At 46.1% G+C, this 23,091-nt stretch overlaps 1 protein-coding gene and 1 pseudogene across 1 annotated transcript; one reads left to right on the top strand and one right to left on the bottom strand.

Moving 5' to 3' along the window:
* Nucleotides 1-8,239: 8,239 nt before the first annotated feature.
* On the bottom strand, nt 8,240-14,635 carry LOC129066956 (eukaryotic translation initiation factor 2 subunit 3, Y-linked-like; annotated as a pseudogene).
* Nucleotides 14,636-14,814: 179 nt separating this feature from the next.
* Nucleotides 14,815-22,833, top strand: SOD2 (superoxide dismutase 2). The gene is made up of 5 exons (XM_054570181.1): nt 14,815-14,935; nt 15,347-15,549; nt 18,694-18,810; nt 20,366-20,545; nt 22,123-22,833. Exons 1-5 carry the CDS (start codon nt 14,913-14,915, stop codon nt 22,266-22,268), a joined length of 669 nt encoding a protein of 222 aa, XP_054426156.1. The 5' UTR covers nt 14,815-14,912; the 3' UTR covers nt 22,269-22,833.
* The last annotated feature ends 258 nt before the right edge of the window (nt 22,834-23,091 follow it).

The raw sequence follows: 23,091 nt of genomic DNA, 5'->3' as shown, positions 1-23,091 counted from the left end.
TTTCAACAAATTCAAAGGCAGTGCTTTGTAGAATCCTGGGAAAGGGCACCACCTAGTGAGGGAACAAACGCAAAAAGTCTAAATGCTGTGTGTGCTTTCAAGCCCTGGGTCAAAGCCAAGTCAATGTGGGCTCGTAGAAGGCCACACTACCGGTCCAGACTGGAGAGGAAGACGGGTGTACAGTCAAGAAAAGAGACTGATGAAGCCCAAATGGAATGTGCTAGAATGTCCCAGATCAAAGCCAGGCTTGTCCCTCTTGAAGAGGCTACAGTCTGTATGAGATGTGTCACCCAGTGGAAGACTTGGGGAAATCCGAGGTCTTGCCGGGTTTCTGAAGAGGAAAAAAGAATACAAGGAAAGGTGTGGACAGAGAGGCAGGGAATGATGGCTGACGCTTTGGTGGGTACTTTCTGTGCGTTGTTTCATTAGCCCCTACAGAGAGGTTCAGTGACAGCAGGTAAGGGGTAAAACCAACTTGGATGAAGTTAGGCTGACTTCAGAGTCCACTCTCTTGGACATACACAACAGGCTTCCCTTAGGGACCTAAGCGATACTAGAAACCCTTCACAAAATAATGGTACAACCACTGCAGAGAATGTGACTTAAGGTGTGTTTCATCTCATCAGACTGATAAACCTAAGAGTCTCCTATTTGGGACATCCTTACATTATGCCTGTAGGCCCTTGAGCCGAATACCAAGTCTTCCTCTCTGTAGGAGACAGTTTAGACATGGGAAGGCTGTCATTTCTAGGAATGAAATGCCTCCGTTAGCAAAGCAATCCAGGGCATTTGAGTTGTGCTTCTGCCCGGACAGAACAGCCACATGATAAGGAGGGTGGGTCTGGGTAGGGGGCAAGCTAAAAGGGGCTGCGGTGGCTATAGAGCCTTTTTAAAAATTTTTGATTTATGGACTTGAGAGAGAAAGAGAGAGGGAGGGACACCCATTTGTTTTTCCACTTAGTGACGCATTCATTGGTTGATCTTTGTATGTGCCCCGTCCTGGGATGGAACATGCATCCTTGCGGCACTGGGACAGTGCTCTGTCTAACTGAGCACCTGGCCAGGACGAGTCTTTCTTTAAAAAAACTGGACTGTCCAAGGTCACACCCTGAAAGCCTGGAAAGTTGAGGTGTGTTTAGGCAAACACAAGTTCCCAGAGGCCATCCTCTGAGCAGGGCTCTGCCGTGAGGGAGCCCTGGAGGTGAGAGTGGTGCTGGATGCAGGTGGGGCAACCTGGCGGCCAGTTACATTCCGAGTAGGACCACAGAGAAGGGGGCCCAGCCCCCAGAAGAAGGGACTGGGAAGTGCCAGGAAGTGTTCCAAGGCCTCAGACATTGAAAACAAGGAATGAGCAAGATACACAGGGTAAATGCCAGCAGGTGCATGTGTTTGTTCTGCATAGGAATCTCACTTGAAGGCTTTAAAAAGATAATAAGTATTTATTAAGTTTTTAAAGGATAAACCCTGGTATGACTTTGACCTTGGTTTTCCAAAATTTGCTACATGTGGGGCTTTAGCCTTGGCCTTTGGAAAAGCTGGAGGCGTGTTATCATAAGGTTCAGCAATGGCCTCAGTAGTAATCTAGCAGCTGATAGGCTGGGAAATTATAATACCATGTTTAAAACGAATCTAAATTTAGCTTCTGGCCAAGATGGAGGCATAGGTAGATGCACTTTGCCTCCTCCCACAACCAAAATGAGGACAACAACAAATTTAAAACAGAAAATAACCAGAACTGCCAGAAAATCAAACTGTATGGAGGTCAAACAACCAAGGAGTTAAGGAAGAAACATCCATCCAGACCAGCAGGAGGGGCAGAGATAGGGAGCCATGGCAGAGAGGATGCAGCAAGGCGGTGGCTGGAGGACCCTGCGGGCGACGCAGCAGCTGGCAGACTGGATGGTCCTACATTTGCGTGTGGATAAACTGTGAGGAACAGCTGGGGAGTGAGACAGACTGCACAACCCAGGGTTCCAGTGCAGGAAAAGAAAGCCTCAAAACCTCTGGCTGTAAAAACCTGTGGAGGTTGTGGCAGTGGGAGAAACTCCCAGCCTCACAGGAGAGTCTGTAGGAGAGACACACAGGGTCCTAGAATGTATACAAGTCCCCCCACCTAGGGATCAGTACTAGAAGATCCCAATTTGCTTGTGGGTAGCAGGGGAAGTGACTGAAAGCCAGACTAGAGCTGAGCAAGCAACATAGTCCTCTCTCAGACCCCTCTCCCACAGCCAGCATCACAACGCAGTGACCTGGGTTGCCCTGCCCTGGAGAATACCTAAGGATCTGCCACTCCCAACATAACAGGTGCATTGAGACAAAGAAGTATGGCCCAAATGAAAGAACAGATCATAGCTCCAAAAATGGAACTAAGCCATGAACAGATAGCCTAACTATCAGATGCACAGTTCAAAATGCTAGTAATCAGGATACTCACAGAATTGGTTGAGTATGGTCACAAAATGGAGGAAAAAGCAAAGGCTATGCAAAGTGAAATAAAGAAAAATATACAGGGAACCAACAGTAAAGGGAAGGAAACTGGGACCCAAATCAACGACTGGGAACAGAAGGAAGAGATAGACATCCAACCAGAACAAAATGAAGAAACAAGAATTCAGAAAAATGAGGAGAGACTTAGGAACCTCTAAGACAACTTGAAACATTCCAACATCTGAATCATAAGGGTGCCAGAAGAGAAGAGGAAGAGCAAGAAATTGAAAACTTATTTGAAAAAATAATGAAGGAGAACTTCTCCAATCTGGCCAAGGAAATAGACTTCCAGGAAGTCCAGGAAGCTCAGAGAGTCCCAAAGAAGTTGGACCCAAGGAAGCACACACCAAGGCACATCCTAATTATATTACTCAAGATTAAAGATAAGGAGAGAATCTTAAAAGCAGCAAGAGAAAAGGAGACAGTTCCCTACAAAGGAGTGCCCATAAGACTATCAGCTGATTTCTCTAAAGAAACTTTGCAGGCAAGAAGCTGGCAAGAAGTATTCAAAGTCATGAGAGACAAGGACCTACATCCAAGATTACTCTATCCAGCAAAGTTATCATTTAGAATGGAAGGGCAGATAAAGTGCTTCCCAGATAAGGTGAAATTAAAGGAGTTCATCCTCACCAAGCCCTTATTATATTAAATGTTAAAGGGACTTATCGAAGAAAAAGAAGAGATCAAAAACTATGAACAGTAAAATGACAACGAATTCACAACTACCAACAACTAAACCTAAAAACAAGAACAAACTAAGACAACTAGAACAGGAAAAGAATGATAGAAATGGAGATCAGAGAAGAGGGGAAAGAATGGGGGGAAAGGTACAGGGAATAAGCAGCATAAATAGTAGGTACAAAATAGGCAGGGGGAGGTTAAGAATGGTATAGGAAAGGGAGAAGCCAGAGAACTTATATGTACAACCCATGGACATGAACTAAGTGGGGGTAATGCTGGGGAAGGGGTGGTGCCGGGGGGGGAATGAAGAGGAGGAAAAAAATGGGACAACTGTAATAGCACAATCAATAATATATTAAAAAAAATAAAAAACTAATTTAAATTTAAACTACTACTATTAAGTAGTTTAATAAGAATAATTTTATTTATTTTGAATAAAGCTTCAGATTTATTCTTGATTTTCTAAAGTTCATTCTGTGATGGTGCTATTTGCCTTTGACCGAATATTGATGATAACGACTGGCCATTAGGCATTCAGCTGAAGTGTGCACCTACTGCATTTCTAAATTCTTTAGAAAGTGACTGAAGGGGAACAGAATATGCCACCCTAAAATGTGCCATTTTGGCATGTAGATTATTTTGAGTGGAAGTCAGTCAAGACCCAGCAGACTCAAGAAAAATGTCTCTCTCTCCCTTATTTACTTAAAAGAATTTACTAGGGGGCTAGACCCAGAATGAGTACTAATATCAGAGAGAACTTTTTATCTATGAAACCTATTTGTACAGCAGGGCAAATGCCTAATTACCAAACATCTCTTCTCCTTCTGTGAATTACTACCCTCCTCTCCTTTGAAGACCCAGGCCCCTAATCCCCTTTCTGAGCCTCAGTTGCTCATTTTGCCCTTTGTAACTTTGGGGCTCCTGTACATACATAATTAAAGTTGTTTTTTTCCCCTCCAGTCAATCTACACCAATTTAATTATTAGACCAGTCAAAAGAACCTAGAAGGGTAGAGGGAAAATTTTCCTTCTCTACATGATGAATATAATTATGTCATTACACTTCATGGTATCCTGTGAATATTAATTTGCATCTTAACAATTATCAGTTATAGAAAAAAAATGTGTGTGTGTGTGTGTGTGTGTGTGTGGACTGGACTTGTTAAGTACTCACCAACTCATCAAGCCCATTTCCTCTTCTTCCTGGTCATAGAGGTGAGCTACCGGGTCCCTCCTCTCTCGCAGTCAAATGTGGCCACGTGGCTGAGTCCAGATAATGGTATGTGAGAGGGGTGGGTGGCATTTCCAGGCTGGGCCCAAAGCAAGCTTTCTTGTTCTCTGTCCCATCTTCCAGCTGATGGCGAGGAAGGCAGGGGACACACACACTGAACTGTGGCGGGGTTTAGATGTAAACCCCAAAGAGACAGGAGTTTAACTGTCAAAGCAGCTAATGTTTGTTACTCTTCATACTCTTCTACAAGAATTTCAAGAAATGTTTGAAAAAACAAGGAAGCCATAAAATGTCTAGAAGAATCTAAGTTGTAAATTTGCATACTGTTTCTAAATTTAAGGGCCACCTTTGGATGCTCCTAGGAAAATGGTGGTGTAAGCTCTAAAATCCCCACTAAAATGACTCATAGGGGGAAAGAAAACTCACAGTACTAGAAATCCAGAGTTACACTCAAATGCCAAAAAGAGAAGAGAATGTTCCTGGTAGACATGTTATTGATGTGTTGCTAGCACACTGTGTACTATTACATTGAGTAACAGTGTCTGATGGGATGTGATCATAAGGAGACTTCTTTTTGTCACTCACGGTGTCTGGCCTGATGGCCTGGTTTTTCTTTGCCCCGGGACCTATTGCTGGTCACTTACTTCTTAGGTAACAAAAGGTCAATAATCACTTAACGTCAGAACACAGCTCCATCTTCAGTGCCAGTCTTATGTAATGAAACTGACTGACTGAAAAATGGAGGCTTCTCCTTTGGCACAGGTCTGTGGTGAGCCAGCAGCCCGCGGCGGAGAGTGAGGTGCGCTGGGAGCTGGCTGGCGGCTCCTAGTGTCCTTCCTGGTTCTGTCCCTCCTCTGTTAGAAGAGGTTGCTGACTTCCCCAGGAGTGAGGAGCTGTGGGGTCACTCTTCATGGTGGTGGCCTGTGACAGGCACGTCGCGGGGGGATCTTACTTGATGGCTATTGTCTTGCCTGGCAGTTGTTCAAAGCAGACTCCTCCTGTCCTGGTTTTGGAGACCGCCCCATCACTGGGAATGTCTCATCTAGAGTTCCGTCCCAAAACTAAGAGAGTTTGTTGTGCTTAAGAAAAGAAAACCAGACCTCTCCTTTGGACTTCAAAAGGTTATGCTAAACCTAAAAGAAAAGTAGGTCAATGGAAAGTCAAATTTTAACAAAAATAGATGTTACGTCAAAGACCAGATGTTTAGTTCCACTATCCTACAATTTCATTTGTCAGTTATACCTCAACAGAAGTGATGGGGAAAGAAGAATGGAATAGGCAGTGTGCAGGTGAGCGCCGTCGCCGAGGTGGAAAGATGGCGCGGACTGGCCTCAGACACCAAGGGACCCCAGAATTCACATGGCCAAGAGCCCCGGGCGCCAGCCGAGACCAGGCACTGACACATGCCTTCCAGAGCGCTCTACGGAGATATTTTTTCTTCAGTCAGCACTAAGAAGTGAAGTCTTTTTATTCCATGTGGTCGAACTTGGACTCAGAATAAAATGTCACATACTTACCTTAAACAATGCATTTTAACTTAACACATACAAATGCACACTCATTCAGTACTTTTCAGATGAAGAGGCAGGAAATTACTGGAGCTACTCATCACCGCCCTGCTAATGCACTGTCTTGAGATTTCCATGGTCAGGTCTCGGAGGGGGAGTGGGAACTTAAAGACACCTGCAAAGCAATCTGATCCTTTAGCTTTTAGACAGTTTCCCTAGTCTTACATGTTTTGTTTTGTTTTTTTGCCCCATCTAATTGAACAATGATTATTTTTAGTGGCTCACCTTTACTGAGTCTTTACAGAACACTCCCTTTTTCAGTAAAACAACTTTTTCCTTTTCAGACTCATTTTTTATCAGTTTACATTGTACTTAATGGAATTACATAATTTCAGTAACTGAGAAATAAGCGAAACTAGGCATAAGTGTTTTGTAAACAAATACACCGGACCCTTGGTGAGCATCCAACTCAACTGTTGGTGGCGGTAGTGAGTGGTATCAACTTGGTAATTTCAGGGCTGTGGCCCTCTGTCATATGGCCACCTGTCTGGCCTCTGGCTCTGCACAGGAACCAGAGGATGTCTGTTCATCTGGAAAGCTGTTGATGTGAACTCTGAATTACAAAGCTATTACACAGGAGTGGGCAAAAGTAGGTTTACAGTTGTTTGTATGGAAAATAATACAATAATTAATACTACAAGAATAATGTCTGTGTTTCGTAAACTCACAACTGTAAGCCTACTTTTGCCCACTCCTGGCTTTATTCTGCCTGGCATGGCATGGAAAGGCAAGGCCTTGGGGTTAGGCCGGCCTAGGTTTAAATCCTGTGTTGTTTATAGCTCAATGCCTTTGGGAGAATTACTTTTTCTCAAGTTCTTTATTTGTAAAACTTGATAAATCATGAGTGCCAAACAAGACCGACTAATAAATACTCTTGCATGTAGGTATCCAGTAAATAATAGCTGTTGCTATGATTTGTGTGTGTGGCTGTTATCCTGCTGACTTCCCAGCAGTTGGGAATCTGGTTCACTGTCCTGCTTCCTCACTTTACCTGATACCTTGTTTTTTTCACATAGCTGCTCAAATAACGCCTGTCAAATGCGTTTGTAATTGTTCACAGCGGCACTTACCTTTGATTCAGAAACTTGTGGGGGGCGGCGTACACATCTTTCCCCCTTTTTTGCAGGACACAGTTCTTTCCCAGGTTGTTGCTGTCATTCAGCCTCACTTGGCTCTAATTGGGGTTTTTTGCTGTTTTTTCTTCATAAGAGACTCTAAGAACTTGTTTAGTCTTCCTTAGAGGTTATTTGCCTTCTTACTAGTCACCAGCCCATCAGACCAAGCTTCGGGCCAGGCCTGTGGAGAGGCTGAGTGGACTTGAACATGGAGCAGTGCAAGCGCCATCACACCAGGAGCACACGGCACCCCGCGCATCACCTGCCCAGCACCTTGGGGTGCAGCCAGACACCTCTCGTCTTCCTCTGCTCCCTCCTCAGTCCCTGCTCCTGGTCATTTGTATAATAGTTGTACCTCTATGACAGTGGTTCTCAATGTTGGGGGGGGTGATTTTGGCCACTGGGGAACATCTGGTAATGGTGGAGACCTTCTTGGTTGTTGCAACTGGAGGTGGGTGAGTGCTGCTGGCATCTGGTGGGTGGTGGCCAGGGATATGCATAAACATCCTACAATACACAGGACAGCCCCTGCGGCAGAGGATGATCTGGTCCAACATACCAACAGTGCTGAGGTTCAACTGTACTCTCTAGGTTGTGGCCTTTGACCGCAGACTCCAGTCTTTGGGCAGCATCAGGCCTTTCCGTCAGTTCTCCTAGACACCACTTCCTGGGTGACAGGATCCTGAGGGCTGTGGCAAAGCTCCCGGGGGCAGGGATGATGGCTGGTTCTATACAGCTCAGAACAGGCTTAGCGGGCGGAGGATAGTCAGTATGTTGTCATTCAACGAACAGTAAACCGTGAAGGTTAATGGACCAAAGGAAATCCTTTCCTATCCACCCAGCTCCAGCTAAGGGAGTCAGCCGCTGCTAGGGCCACGATATGTGGATTCCCCAAAGCCCGGGTCACAGGTGGGGAGGATCATGTTCTGGACAGGCTGTGCAGGTTTGGTGGCCTTCCCATGATTCCGCTTGTAACAGCTCTCCGAGGCTTTAACAGTGTGTTGGGCTCTATCCTTTCTCATTTTACTCCCCTTCATGCCCTTGGAGAAAGGGAGGGGGTGCCCAGAACCTCTGCGCCCTGCACGTTAAGAGCTCCATAGTTCTATGGTGTGGTAGAAGAAAACTGTAAGAAACTTTCTTCTCTCCGGGCCGGGTAGCTTAGCCGGTTAGAGCGGGGGTCCCGAGCTTCAGGGCCACAGACTGGTACCGGTCCGGGCCTGTTAGGAACTGGGCTGCACAGCAGGAGGTGAGCTTGAATGTAAAGCGCATGAATCATCCTGAAACCATCCCCCCAACCCTGGTCCATGGAAAAATTGTCTTCCACAAAACCAGTCGCTGGTGCCAAAAGGTTGGGGACCGCTGGTTTAAAGCATGGATCCTGATACACTAAGGCTGTCGATTCGATCCCCAGTCAGAGCACATGTAAGAACCAACCAAAGAATACATATAGAACTTCCAGTCAAGATGCTGATGTAGCAGACATGGCACGCCTCTTGGCACAAACACATCGAAATTACAACTGAAATATAGAAAAACCATCACTTGGGAACGTCAGAAATTGAGTTGAATGGAAGTCTGACTACTGTGAAATCGAGTTGAATGGATGTCTGACAATTCTGGAATTGAAGAAACTGCATCCATCCAGACTGGTAGGAAGGGCGTGGATACTGAACGGGCTGGCCCCGCACCCATGTGGATAAAAATTTGGGAGGTATATCTCGGAAGTCCCAGACCCACACCAGTCCCCCCAAGCCCCGGATTCCAGTGCTAGGAAAGTAAGTCCCCACAACTTCTGGCTGCAAAAACCAGCAGGGATTGAGTTGGTGGAGGAGGCTGCTGGAGCCCTAAGCAGTTTGTCTTAGGAACCCACCCATGGACTCACCTACTCAGACTTGCTCCCTCTGAGCTCCAGCACCGGGGTGGCAGCTTGAAAGGCACCAGTGGTGCACAGGGAGAGACAAGCATTTGGCATTGGGCGAGCAGAAGCCGTTGTCCCTTTGCTGAGCCTTCCCCCCAAAAGAGCCGGTATGCTGGTGCCCTATCTGAGACTCCCTCCACGTGGCTAACACTATGTGACCCACTGTGGAGATCCACAGAGGCGCTACCCCACCCAACTTATAGGCCCACCCAAGCTGCTTTTCCGTAAGAATGGGCGGTCTTGGCTCGTAAATCCTATCGAACAGGCAACAGCTGCTTCAATGAGCCCTAGAGGCATCCAGATTAGTGTCACAGCTTGGTTTCACCTGGGAATCTCCAAGCCCAGCACAAGTGGCGGTGACCCCAGATTGCTTTACAGCTCAGGCAGGGTGCCCCGAGTAAAATACAGGTCAGAGCTGACTTTGGCTGGCACCACCTGGGAAACCCCAGGGCCAGCACACCCAGTGGATAGCTACAGAGCACCACCACCCTGCCCCTGCACAGCTGATCCTCCACGGAGGGCTGAGGTTGGTGGTCAGCGCTCATAGTCCTTGCAGTTGACTAGCCTGGATAGATCCCTCCCATTGATCTGCCAACAGCAACCAAGGCTCAACTCCAAGAGGTGGATGTACTCAGCCCACAGGAAGGGTGCACCCTGAGTACCCAGCTTGGGTGATAAGGGAGGCTGTGCCACTGGACCCTACAGGACACCTACTACATTAGGCCACACTGCCAAGACATGGAGTTAAAGCAGCTCTACCTACCACATAGAAATGAACACAGGGAGGCTGCCAAAATGAGAAAAAGAAACATGGCCCAAATGAGCAGATAAAAACTCCAGAAAAAGGGCTAAATGAAATGGAGATAAGCAATCTATGAGATGCAGAGTTCAAAACACTGGTTATAAGGATGCTCAGGGAACTTAGTGAGTACCTTGGCAGCATTAAAAAAAAAAAAAAAAAAAGGAAAGAAAGAAAGGATGCACTAACTGAAATAAAGACAAATTACAGGGAAACAACAGTAGAATGGGTGAAGCTGAGAAGCAAATCAATGACTTGGAACATAAGGAAGCAAAAAATCTTGCAGAAGAAGAAGAAAAAAGAACCCCAAAAATGAGGATAGTAAAAACAGCCTCTGGGACAACTTTAAGAGGTCCATCATTCACCTCATAGGGGTGCCAGAAGGAGGAGAGAAAGAGCAAGAAATTAGAAATCTATCTGAAAAAATAGTGAAAGAAAAATTCCCTAATTTGGTGAAGAAAATAGACATTCAAGTCCAGGAAGCACAGAGAGTCCTCCACAAGATGGATGCAAAGAGGCCCACTCCAAGACACATCATTATTAAAAGGCCAAAAGTTAAAGATAAAGAGATTCTCTTAAAACTCAGAGAAAAGAAGTTACCAGAAGTTTGCCAGATGGGAGGGGGAGGGGGAGAATGGGTGAAGAGGGAAGGGGATTAACAAGTACAAATAGGCAGTTACAGAACAGCCATGGGGATGTAAAGAGCAGTACAGGAAATGGAGCAGCCAGAGAACTTATACACACGGCCCATGGACATGAACAATGGTGGGGGGACTGCCTGAGGGAGTGGGGGCGCTGGGTGGAGGGTGGCAAAGGGGGGAAAATCAGGACAACTGTAATAGCATAGTCAATAAAATGTAATTTAAAAAAGAATACATATACTAAGTGGAAGAACAAATTGATGTTCTCTCCTCCCTTCTCTCTCTACAACCAATAGATAAAAATAAAAATAAAAATAAAAAAAGAAACTTTCTTCTCATTACCTCATACCCCGAAACCCTTGGTCTCAATCTCAGATACTCTTGTAGTCAGGGCTGTCTTTCTGGAAGGGTGGAGTTGGTGACAGATATTATGTTAGAGGCACTCCTACTTGACTTGTACTATAAATTCTCTACTCCATTTTTGTTGCTTGTTCAAAAGGGTACATTCTCGGTAATAACTACATACTGTGCCAGGTGGGGCACTAGAGCTATTGGGGGATCACTTACACTGTATCAATGTCTAACCACTATGCTGTGCACCTGAAACTAACATAAAAAAATATTGCCTCTCAACTGTAACTGAAAAAGAACAAATTAAATTGTGCTTCTATTCCACCTCAACAGCCTTTCTCAGCCTCCTTCTGGAGGTAACTGCTATTCTATACCTGGTGGTCATTATCTCCAATGTGTTTTCTTATATTTTTACAAGCTCAGTCTCTTTCATTCTGGTTTTCACAATAGTTTAACACAACAAGGTACCTCTAAATTATTGATCTTACACTATTTCCACTGTCCTTCATCCCTTTCATAGTTCACATCCCATCTTACTGTACTTACCTGCTATGTACTCAACTCTTTACCCCATTCTGGTCTCACCGTAGCTCATCTGATACCTGAGCAAATCAGAACATCCAGTTTGTACATTCCTTCTCGCCTGCAAATGAAATGACTCAACAAAAACACAAAAAGGGGAGGGGAATACAGTCAATAATATTGTGATAGTTTACACAGTGACAGATGATTACTATAATCAGTGGGGTGATCACATTGTAAGGTATAAAAATGTTGAATCACTATATTGTACACCTGAAACTAATATAATCAATATAAGATTGGATACCAACTATATTTAAATAAAAAATAAATTTAAAAAGGCATGGTCTGGGGGCCACTTTAAGTCTCGAAGTATCACCATCTGTATAAACAAGAAGCACATCCATGCCTTCAGACTGGGCAGTCTCTTGATAGTGATATGTTGTTCTCACTAGATCAAGCCCTTTTATTAGTGACTGATCTGTCACTGAATTCTGTTGTTCCATCCTTCAGAATCCCCTTTCTCCCAGTTTTCACAGCTAGTACCCCAAACCTGGCTCTTGGTACCTCATGCTAGGCTTCGTGCAGCAGCCTCCTAACTAGCCGGCCCCTTGTGGTATCAGTACCAGACTGGGCCTGAAGAACTACTTTTGATGTGTTCAGCTCATCATTTCAGCTCAGTTCAGCTAAAATGCTTCTCAATTTCCTGTTACCAAACATTTGTTTGTTTTAAGAACATCCATGATCTGTTTCCAACCCGAATTTCCTCCTTCACTCTAACACAGCCTTGGGTACATTCTCCTAACTGCCAGCAAGGCCTGGCCCTCCTGCCGGGAAGTCATGCTGGGTGGTTCCCCCTGCTGTTCCCCGAGTCCAAACCTAGTCATCACCCTTAGGAGGTTGTGCAAGAGGTCGAAGAAAATAAAGGAAATTCTTGTCCTTTTCATGCTCTGAAGATTAATTTTATTTGAACCAATTAATTTGTTTTCACTCAAAATCACAGAGATAAAGTAACAAAATATGAGGCAAAGGGAAGCTGGTCTTCAAGAGTTTGTATCTTCCAGTTTTTACTGGTATAACAATCTGTCAAGCCCAGAGCTACTCAAAGATGAATGATGAAAAGAAGAAGAAAAACTTTATTTCAGACAGGTTCAGTGGAACATGTGCTATAGCAGAAGTGGGTTGTAGTGAAGTTTCATTCCAAGCCTTCATTGATATAAATATTAGACATTATTTGGGAATGATCAATTTCTGGTGGATTCGATCCAACATTATGCCAATTTGTGCAGTTACTGGAGACCCTATTTTAAGTACTAGAGTTTAAATACCAGGTCTGATTTCTACCTCCTGGCCCACCTTTAACACTCCTTTTAGAATACTGCCACCAGCTATATGCTCCTTAAAGTCAACTTCACAGCTGGGCTTGTTGACATCAAAGGATCTAATAACAGTAAGTATTTCAGCCCTGGCTGGTGTGGCTCAGTGGATTGAGCCGGCGCCGGCCTGTGAATCAAAGGGTGCTGGTTCGATTCCCAGTGTAGTCTATGGCCATACCACGCTGAATGCGCCCAATCTTGTCTGATCTCGGAAGCTAAGCAGGGTCGGGTACCTGGTTAGTACTTGGGTGGGAGCCCAGTGTAGGGCACATGCCTGGGTTGCAGGCCAGGTCCCCAGTAGGGGGCACGCAAGAGGCAACCACACATTGATGTTTCTCTTCCTTTCTTCCTCCTTTCCCTTCTCTAAAAATAACTAAAATAACATCTTTTAAAAAAATAAGTATTTCAGTACTGTATTTCAGCTGAGCAGAAATTGGAATAACAGGAGATCCTTCTGCTTTTGTACCTTGTATACAAATGCAAGGATCTGTTCACTCTGTTCTTTAGCCAGGCTTTCTGTTACCAAATCAATTTTATTTTGCAGAATCAAAATATGCTTCAGTTCCACAATTTCTATAGCAGCCAGGTGTTCAGAAGCCTGAGGATGAGGACGAGACTCGTTACCAGGCATCAACAGAAGTGCCGCCTTCACCGCCCTGTCCTGATCAGAACAGTAACCATCCCGGCAGGACAAAGGACCAAGGAAACATGTCTGGCTAATCTGCAGTTCCCGTTGGTCCCTGGAAAGTCTATAGGAAACTCAGGTGCACTGCTTCCACAGGATCTATAACATTCTAGCAGAGGACAACTTGAGTCATCAAGTTTGTAAACCTTATCATTAGCATAGCCAAGCTTGATTGTAATATTTCTTTCTAGTTCACTTTTGAACCTGACAGTGTGACCTCCAGAAACAGCTTTTACAGCTGGATTTCCCATGAGCTACATGACTAATTGTATTTATGTTAATTGTGGCTTGTCTGCTGATAACTTCGTGTGAAAGCGGCGGTAGTTTGGTAACATCCAAGGTGGCAAGATCGTGACCAGAAAGCAGAGTCACTCCAGCACCCCTTTCCCACCACCCGCCCCTTCTGCTATCTTGCCCCGAGAGCTGAAATTCTTTAATCACCTACTATCTATTTCCTTTTATGTTATTCCATTCACTGAGGGCCCAACTCAGATCGGTAACAGCGTAAAGCTTTCCTAACTTCTATGTTGGGAGTGCTCAGAGAACTCAGGATTTTTTTTTTTTAATTGAGAAAGCATTTGATTCAGCTTATTAGACTATAACACACTGTAAGAGAGAATCCTCTGTTGTATTTCTTTATATTCCCTTAGCGGTTAGCTCATGGAAGTCACTCCTGACAAGTACTCAAGAATCGCATGGTAGGTCTTGGTATTCAAGAAAATATGAACTTTGATTTGAAATCTTGACTCATTACTTGTTGGCTGTGTGACCAGGGCAACCTGCTTAACTTCAGTGAACTCTTGAGCTGTAGGCTGGAGTGGACGAAACCTTCCCTCGGGGTGAAATACAGATAAATGTATACGAACCCTGCAGCGCAGTCCCTGGCCTCGCAGGTGTTCAGTAACCGCCCTCGGCCTGGCAAGGGCCTGCAGAAGTGCCCAAGGTCACTTTTCTCGGAAAGGCCACTCGCGGCGGTGGTTGGGGGGGGGCAATGGCCCCACAGCTTCCCAGCACCCAGGACCCGCCCTCCTCACGGACGCGCGGGAGCGCGCCAAGGCAGTTTCAGGAAACATCTCTCCTTCGGGAAGGTCGCCTGACCCCGGGGCTGCCCCAACTCGGCCACTGGGGAAGGGGCGGGACGCCGCGCAGACCCCCTAATCCAGTCTCCACCCCCGGCATCCGCAGGGCGGTGCCGACGCGGGCGGGGTTGCGGACCGTACCATCCGACACTGGGGGAGTGGCGGCCTTCCCTTGGGTGACATGCCGGGAAGCACGGCAGGTGGGCACCGCGGCGCCCTTAGCCCACTGGGAGAGGTGTCTGCGACCCTCCTTCTCGCGCCCCTGGGCCCAGGGCGCGGGCCGGGTGGGGGCGAGGCAGCCCCAGCGCAGCACACCCCCCCGCGGTGGGAGCGGCCAGCAGGGGGCGGAGCCTGCGGCCGGCAGCAGTGCCCTTGCGGCGCAGCCCGGTCGCCGCTTCACTCCGAGCGGTCAGCGCGGCGTGGCGGCTCGGACTCGAGGAGGCCTGCTGTCGGTGTCACCATGCTCTCCCGAGCGGCGTACAGGTTAGGCGCCCGGGCCGCGCGGCGCAGCAGGGATACGGTCCCTGCTCCAAGGGTGAAGGGTGCGACCGGCGAGTTGACGGCGGGGTCCTTGGAGGGACGGCGCAGTGGTCGCCTCTACGGTCCCCTTCCGCGCTCAGCGGCTGCCGGGCTGGGTCCCGGCGGGGTCGAGGGCGCCTTCGGGGCCCAGGTGTCGCGGCGAAGCGGCGGGCGGCCCTGCCTAAAGGCAGGTGTGCGTCAGGCGCAGGACGGCGGCGTGTTTATTGCTCCAAAGAAGGGGGCGGGCGAGAGGGCGGGCAAACCGTGGAAAGGCCCAGGTACGCCGCTCGCCCTGCAGCCGGGTCTGCGCAGACGGGCGGGCGTGAAGCGGGCTCCCCGCGTGAGCGGATCGGTCTGTGTTGCTTGTCTCCCCAGCACGAGTCGGAAGCTGGTGCCAGCCCTGGGGTCCCTGGGCTCCAGGCAGAAGCACAAACTCCCCGACCTACCGTACGATTATGGCGCCCTGGAACCTCACATCAACGCCCAGATCATGCAGCTGCACCACAGCAAGCACCACGCGGCCTACGTGGACAACCTGAATATCACCGAGGAAAAGTACCAAGAGGCGCTGGCGAAGGGTAGGTGCGAGCTCCCCACTCGGGGAAGCTGACGGCCAGGCGTGTCTCCATAAGGAGATGCTCCTCTGTTCGGTAGATCGCCCCACGTGTTCTTGAAATCCACAAGGAAAATAATCCATTTGGGGGAGCCTGAAACCCGCTCGTATTTGTTTACTGTTATTTAGAATTCAATTGTAACATAATATGGAGTTACTTTTTTTCTTTTTAACAGCCCAGTTGACAAAACCAGTATACGTGTAAACTTTTCGTGTTTTGTGTCTGGGGGCGTGTGTGGCAATACTATGTTTTAATGTTTCTATACAAAAACTATTATACTTTTAGACCTATTAGTTTACACAGTGCTTTGCAGAGGAAACAGCTGACAGTCGTGTTTCCAGACTGCAGGTATGGCTTCATGAGCTACACAGTTTAAAAGAATTTTTGTCCTTAAATATATGTAATTTATTGAATTTTAGTCCTGTGAAATTGGTGGAGTAAATGTTTGACAGCGAAATCTTGTTGCCTGGGGGCATCTAGTGGAAAAGTGTAGTATTTCATCCTGATTGTTCATGAAGTAAATAGCTACACAAAAACAAGAGGAAATTGCCACATTCTGGACTATTTACTTCTGACTCTCCGAGAAACCTGAAATACAGCAAAAGGTTCTGAATAGGGGAAAAGTTTTGGTGATTTAGGACATAAGAAATGTGGGGAGGGTGTGGTAATAGGCTGGGGAATATCCCAATTGTGAAAGTATTTCCTATGTGACAACATCTGATACCTACAAACCTCTCTCCAGTATTTTAAAAACAACCTGCTTTCACTCCCTTTCTTGAGCAGTCAAAGCTTTACTTATTTAATGAAAGCCACTGGGAAAAAAAAAGCTTTACATTATATTCTGTGTTGCCTATTAATTAATAAGTACCTGCAGAGCTTTCTTTAATCTAAAAAGTTATATTTTAAAAATTGTTAAAGAGCTAAATTTTTATGTGTGAAATTTGGATTAAAGGAGTAGAAGTAAAATTGCATCATCAGCCTCATCACATGTAAGTAGCAAACTTACTTAACTTTTGTGTTTAACAGAAGAAAGAAACTGAAATGAAAGCAAAGAAAAAGTTGAACCTCAGAAAAGTTTTGGTGTGTGGGGTGATGCTCCAACCAACTGAGCTGCCTGGCCAGGGCAACAGAAAAGTATTCTTAAAAGCAGATACTAAGCCCCCCAATTTTCTGTTATAATTTAAAAATGATTAAGAGATTGAAATTATTAAACATTCTCACTAAGCATGGTTTTTTTTTTTCCATTAGAAAAATGTAGTTACTGTTGACTTATTAAAACACAATTTAATAAAGTTAAATTTATTTTTAGGGTTGCTTTCCAAGAAAAATTAATAAAGGGAGACACTGATCTGTGAGGAAATTGTTTTATAAACATAACAGCAAGAAGTTGGCATCTTTAAAAAAACTCTCAAAGACCAGCTATGTATTCAGATATGTGGTTCTCGTCTCTTCTCTGCATTGCTAACCAATTGGAGGCTGCCTTGTTTAAGAAAACAATAGCGTTTCTTATACACGTTCTTGGTGTGCATCCTGAGGCCAGTAGGTAGAGAGCTTGTTCTGTTATATAAGCTCTGAGCAGCGACCTCGGTGGTTCCCTGTGTCCTTCACTTTGTCTCTTGCTGTCCTGTGAGTAATAAACACTCAATACTTATTTAGCAAGGGAATTCCTATTTTTATCTTATAGTTTAGTTCCTCTGTAGCTTCTGGAAGGCATATAAAAATATTTTGCCTCCTTGTTGAGCAAGGTAGAAAAAATTTTTCAAATGTGACATTTTGTTTTAAGTACTGTAGATATCAGAGAATTTTTTTTTACCTTAGAAACTACATTCAATATATTTAATTATCTAGTCAATCAACAAACATTCATTGAGTGCCTGCTATGTACGACGCAACATACTGGGCCCTGGGACACAGCAGTGCATGAAAGGCCTTGTCCTCACTGGAGCTTGTATTTTAGTGGGGAGACAGGTGAGCCAGTAAAGATTTAGTGTGGCAGGGGTTGTAAGTGTCAGGGAGAACAAGTAGGGAACTGCCCGTTTCTTACTGTGGTTAGAGGAGGCTTCACTGATGGGGTTGGCAGTTTGGTGGAAACTTGAAGGAGAGTTGAGGGAATGAAGGATGAGGCTGCGGCGGGGACCCTAGGCTGACAGCGTGCTGAGCCAGCCGCAGGGCCAGCTAGGCGCTGCAGAGGGTCCCCTGGTGTGCAGTTTTGTAGCTGTTTGTGAGGACCTGGGGTTCACACCGAGAAGAGCAGCGATTGGCGTGGGGTCTAGAGGAGCCCTGGGCCACTGTGTTGAGGACAGACTGCCAGGGGCCAGTGTGGAAGCAGGAGGTCTGCGCCCAAGGCGGGCAGGAATGCTGGGGACAGACAGACGCCGCTGGCCGGCACCAGGCGTCTGGAGGTGGGGTTGGACTCTGCATGTCTTTAAAGGGAGAGCCGGCGTCGCTGGCGGGTATGCTGGTGGGTTAGATGTGGGCACTGCAGGGAACGGAGTCAGAGATAACCCTGTTATCAGAAATGTCCTGAGAAGACAGCTGGCACTTCCTGAGGCGGGGAAACCCACAGGAGCACGTTCGGGCTGAAGTCAGGAGTTCAGTTTCGACTGTGTGGCATTTCTTACTAATGTAGCCTTGGGATACTTCCCAGTGAATAGGTGTCTACCTGGAAAATGAGAGGCAAACGTTTCCCACAGTCTGTGTGGGGAACCATACGTTTTCGCATTCCACCACTTCCTGACTGTTCTGAGGGAACTCCGAGTTCTCTGGAGCTCAGGAGAGAGCGCTCTGCTAGCTTCGCCCCCGCTGCTGGACCGCGCGCGCGCTCTCTCTTTCTCTCTCTCTCTCTCTCTCTCTCTCTCTCTCTCTCTCTCTCGCTCTCTCTCGCTCTCGTTCTTCAGCACCTGACTAATCACCCGAGAATCCACTGGGACAAACAATTTTGCAAAGGCCTTTTTGTGTAGAATCCTGAAATTGTAGAATCTTAGGACCTAGAGGATGTTATAGACAAACTGATCTAATTATCTGACATTTTACAAAGAATAAAATAGTGTGTAGAATGGCTAAAAAAGTAAGAATTTTAAAAAACGGATTTGACTTTTAACATTTCAGGTGACGTCACAGCGCAGATAGCTCTTCAGCCCGCACTGAAGTTCCACGGCGGAGGCCATGTCAATCATAGCATTTTCTGGACAAACCTGAGCCCCAAAGGCGGGGGAGAACCCACAGGTTGGTATATATTGGCGCGAGCGTAGCTACACCTTGGAGCCCAGCACTGACGAATATTTTTGTGTCACCCTGACACTGAGGTGTCATCGTGGCAGAGTCTTCATAGCAAGGGGTACAGTTGAGTTGTAACTTTTCAAAGGGACCTGTGTCCTAATGGAGCGTGCATGCTGGGAGTTGCGTCATCAGACATTGTGTACACACGCGCGCAGACTCCCGGCGTTGGCCTTGGGGTGAAATGCACTGAACTGTCGCTAGGGAATGGCTGCGAGCCAGTGTGGGAGCAGGCAGCTCCTGGCTCTAGGAACTGGGGCGAGGTGCTAACCTTTCGTTCACACCTTACTTTCTTCATCTGTGTGATATGGGGATAATAATAGGGCTGTTTGGAGAATTAAATAAGTTACTACACATCAAGTGCTTAGAAGAGTGCCCTTTGCTGTTATTTTCCTGCTCTTCCTGAGTGATAAGAAATCAGGGGTCCCAGAACGTTCTGTTTCCCGGGGGACCCTTCTGCAGCCAGCCGCACGCGGTGCGGGCAGCGCCAAGCAGCCGGCCTGGCCCGCTGCCCCGTTCGCCCTGCTTCTGTGCGGCGGGCGGGGGCTTTGCTTGCCCCCTGCCCTGGGGTAGGTGTGGGGCGCACAGGCAGCTCCCCTGCCTTGTTTCTGGGCTTCTGGAAGGTACCTCAGATTTCTGTGAGTGTATGTTTTTTAATTGTGTCCTAGAAGGCGCCTTTTGCACTCGAAATAAATAATTTCATTAGGAAGCGAAGATGGATGGGGGTGTAAGTATGGGAAGCGGGACAATTTATTTTTTGTGAGTTAGGTCTTCAGACCGTGACTTAACACTCGGTGGGGAGTTACCGGAATATCAGATACACCCCTATTCAACCAGCCGGTGTTGGCACTCTGCCATTTGTGTTTCCTGTACCACTTTATTCCATCATTTGTGCTTTTAACAGATGGTTATTTTGAACAGGGAATTGTTACTTTTGGCTTAGTTGATTTAGTTGATGTGCTCAGTCTAGAATCCTGTTTTCTATTACTACAGAATAAAAGGGCTGTAGCCCTTAAAGTGTAGCCTCAGTTCAGTAATAGAGAAAATCGCTCCGTAAAGCGGTATCCTTGAGATAGGAAAGTTCTAGTCTGCCGTGGAGATGAACCAGATACAGCTATGATGTTTTATTCCCAAATGATGACAAAGTAGATAGGGTGGAAAAGTCCAAGTAAACCTTTCTGTTGACTGGGAAGAAGAAAGCTCGTGGAAAATCTTCTTTCCTTCCTGGGGGCCGTGGTGCAGCGAGTGAAGGCGTTGCTCTGCTGTGCTTTAGTGACAAGCGTGCGCGGTAAAGCCGTGAGCCCGGGACCCTGGTTTCAGGGCAGGGTGTGACGCAGCTTGCGGGGGCTTGCTGGGTTTTGTTGTGTCTTCTATGGTGTTGTCTAGTTGCGTATTGGGCCCTATGAGCAGAATACTTTTGTATAGGTAATAAGATACCGTAATTGTTACCGTACTGCATTCTGTTCATTTGTGGGAGTTCTCTGGATTTTTTTCTTTTGAATAGGGGAATTGCTTGAAGCCATCAACCGTGACTTCGGTTCCTTCGCCAAATTTAAGGAGAAGTTGACCACTGTTTCTGCTGGCGTTCAAGGCTCAGGTTGGGGTTGGCTTGGTTTCAATAAGGAACAAGGACGCTTACAGATTGCTGCTTGTTCTAACCAGGACCCCCTGCAAGGAACAACAGGTGAGATTGGAAGTGTTACACGTGCATTCGGGGGAGGTGGTTCACTAGAAAGCATTCACTTGGAACAGGAAAAACTAGCAGGGTTTAAGCCAATGATGGGCATGTACTTATTGGAGCAAATCTTAGTGCGTGCTATCCAGAGTCTGTGTAAGCAAACATGCTTTAAAAGTTCTTAATGATTTGAAATCTTAAATCCTATCTAAAATAAGCACGTGTAATTTTAGATACATTGATAAAAAATGTCTTAAACATAAACTGCTTCACTTGACAGTGAGTTTGTACTGGCTTACATAATTATATGTATTAAAATTAAAAAAAACCCTAAAATTAGATAAACAAGAGCGAGGAAAAAGACCTCTGTTTTCAGACCTTGGATTCTTACTCTTTCTACTGAGCACTTGTGGTCAAACTGGGAGGAGAGCATTCTGGGCGTTTTGGAGTCTGACTCCACTTGGCTTAGAAGCTCCAAGCTAGGCTCACGCAGTCCTTTTTCGTGTGGAGCCAGATGGAATTAGAAGCTCTTTAGGAAAAGAACTGTAAGTCGCCCAGCAGTTAGCAGGGACTGTGACCTTTTATGTGAAGATGCCAAAGTCCCACTTTCGTAACGTCAAAACAGCAGCGGTTCTCAGCCGCCTTCTCTGCCTCTGCACATGTCAGGAGCCTTGGTTACATGACTCTTCCCTGGACCTACTCAGGTTTTTCTAGAACCTAAACAGCCCTTTGGAGAAGGTGAAATGCCACAGAATTTGTGAGCAGCAAGAACTTCGGGAGCACTGGGTGCTGCAGGGAGTCAGGTGTCCCTCCACAGGTGACTCCAGGTGACACCTGGCTGCACCTCCTGTGCACCTCTCTCTCCAGTCCTCCTCCATTTTCCGTGCTAACTTGTTCTTTCTGGTACTGTCTCATAGATGTTTCTGTTCTCCAAGACTGACGTTAGCCTTGGGGATCAGGGCAGGTTTCTTTCTTTTTTCTTTTTTCTTTTTTTTAAAGATTTTATTTATTTTTTAGAGGGGAAGGGAGGGAGAAGGAGAGGGAGAGAAACATGAACATGCGGTTGCCTCTCTTGCAACCCGACTGGGGACCTGGCCTGCAACCCCGGCATGTGCCCTGACCGGGAATCGAACCCGCGGCCCTTTGGTTCGCAGGCTGACACTCAGTCCACTGAGCCACACCAGCCAGGGCTGGGCATTTCTGATAACCTCCCTGAGGACTCAGGACCTTTGGAGAGTCCTTACTCACCCCCACAAACAACACACCCTCACTGGGACCCTCAGTGAGGCTCTTGGATAAATTCGTTGGTATTTTAGGAGCAACTATTAAAATACTGTAGTTAATGGATTTTCCCAGGTCTATTCTAATTATTTTTAGTACCAATCACATTTTCTTCCAAAGAGTAAAGTTTAGAATCTTTTTATAGGCACATTCTTATGCACATTTCCTGTTTATATAAGAAACTGAAAACTGGATGAGAATGTTGTAAAGGGTAATTGTGGATGCATAGGAAAGAGGTTAAGTTGAGAAGATGCAGTGTTTAAATTGAAGTTTATAGTTTCTGCTTTTTCTGTCCTTTCTGATAGGTCTCGTTCCACTGCTGGGGATCGACGTGTGGGAGCACGCTTACTACTTGCAGTACAAAAATGTCAGGCCCGATTACCTGAGAGCTATTTGGAATGTAATCAACTGGCAGGATGTCAGTGATAGATACAAGGCTTGCAAAAAGTAGAACGCCCACATCGCACCGAGCACACAAGGCCTTTCTGGCTGTTTCTGTAGTGATGCACAGTACCTTCATATACTCAGGCTGCTTTGTTGTGGTGAATCTGAATGTAGCTGATTCAAGTATTTGATAAACATAATTTAGCGCTATGAATAATGTCCTGTTTTAAAATTTTGTTACTGGGCATCTGTTTGAAAATACTGCTTTGTATGATTTAACCTTCCGATTGAACAGTTTCTTCACAGAAAGTACCAGGAGGTTGTTAATGCCACCAAAAAACCGTCAGAAGTATCGCATCCCTATACAATTGGGGCCTCTTGGGAAGCCTTTCTGATCCCATTCTACTGCATTTGCAGAAAATTTAGTCTTTTAACCCAGTTTAACAATAAAATATTAAATTTTTTTCCCAAGGGAAATATTTAGTTTTCTATTGAAAAGTGCTTTTTTTGTAAGTAATCCTATGTCTAATATTCCTTCTTGTAGACATCACCCAGTGATCTTTATTTATAGTCACATGTTGCACAGAGTTAACACAATTTTGTCATTAAAAGATATATGTTGTGATTGCCAATTGAGAATTGCTTTATTATGAGAAGGAGGTAGTTGTGCGTGTCTGTTTTTCTCTAAGGGGAAATGTAAAGATATATGAGAAGTTTTGTCCTCAAGCGTAGAAATGTGTGTTGTGAAAGTGCTCAAAAGGGATAAATGCAGACCCAGCTGATAAAATCGATGATGGGGATGAGGCCGCCATCCGTGTGGCGGGGCGCCGGCCCTCTCCGTGCGCCCTGTGCTGAGCAGTGCCGGCGGGCGAGGCCCCTGCTGGGCCAGG

Source organism: Pteronotus mesoamericanus, unplaced genomic scaffold (genome assembly GCF_021234165.1).
Source record: "Pteronotus mesoamericanus isolate MK-2021 breed Mesoamerican mustached bat unplaced genomic scaffold, CSHL_Meso_final contig_20, whole genome shotgun sequence".
In the NCBI taxonomy this organism is placed as follows: domain Eukaryota; kingdom Metazoa; phylum Chordata; class Mammalia; order Chiroptera; family Mormoopidae; genus Pteronotus; species Pteronotus mesoamericanus.
This window is presented reverse-complemented; position numbering and strand designations above follow the sequence as displayed.

Excerpts from the sequence above, each read along its gene's own strand:
- SOD2 (XM_054570181.1), top strand. The coding sequence starts at position 14,913 with ATGCTCTCCCGAGCGGCGTACAG. Across the intron at positions 15,550-18,693 it reads CCAAGAGGCGCTGGCGAAGG|GTGACGTCACAGCGCAGATA; the intron begins GTAGGTGCGAGC and ends TTAACATTTCAG. Across the intron at positions 18,811-20,365 it reads AGGCGGGGGAGAACCCACAG|GGGAATTGCTTGAAGCCATC; the intron begins GTTGGTATATAT and ends TCTTTTGAATAG.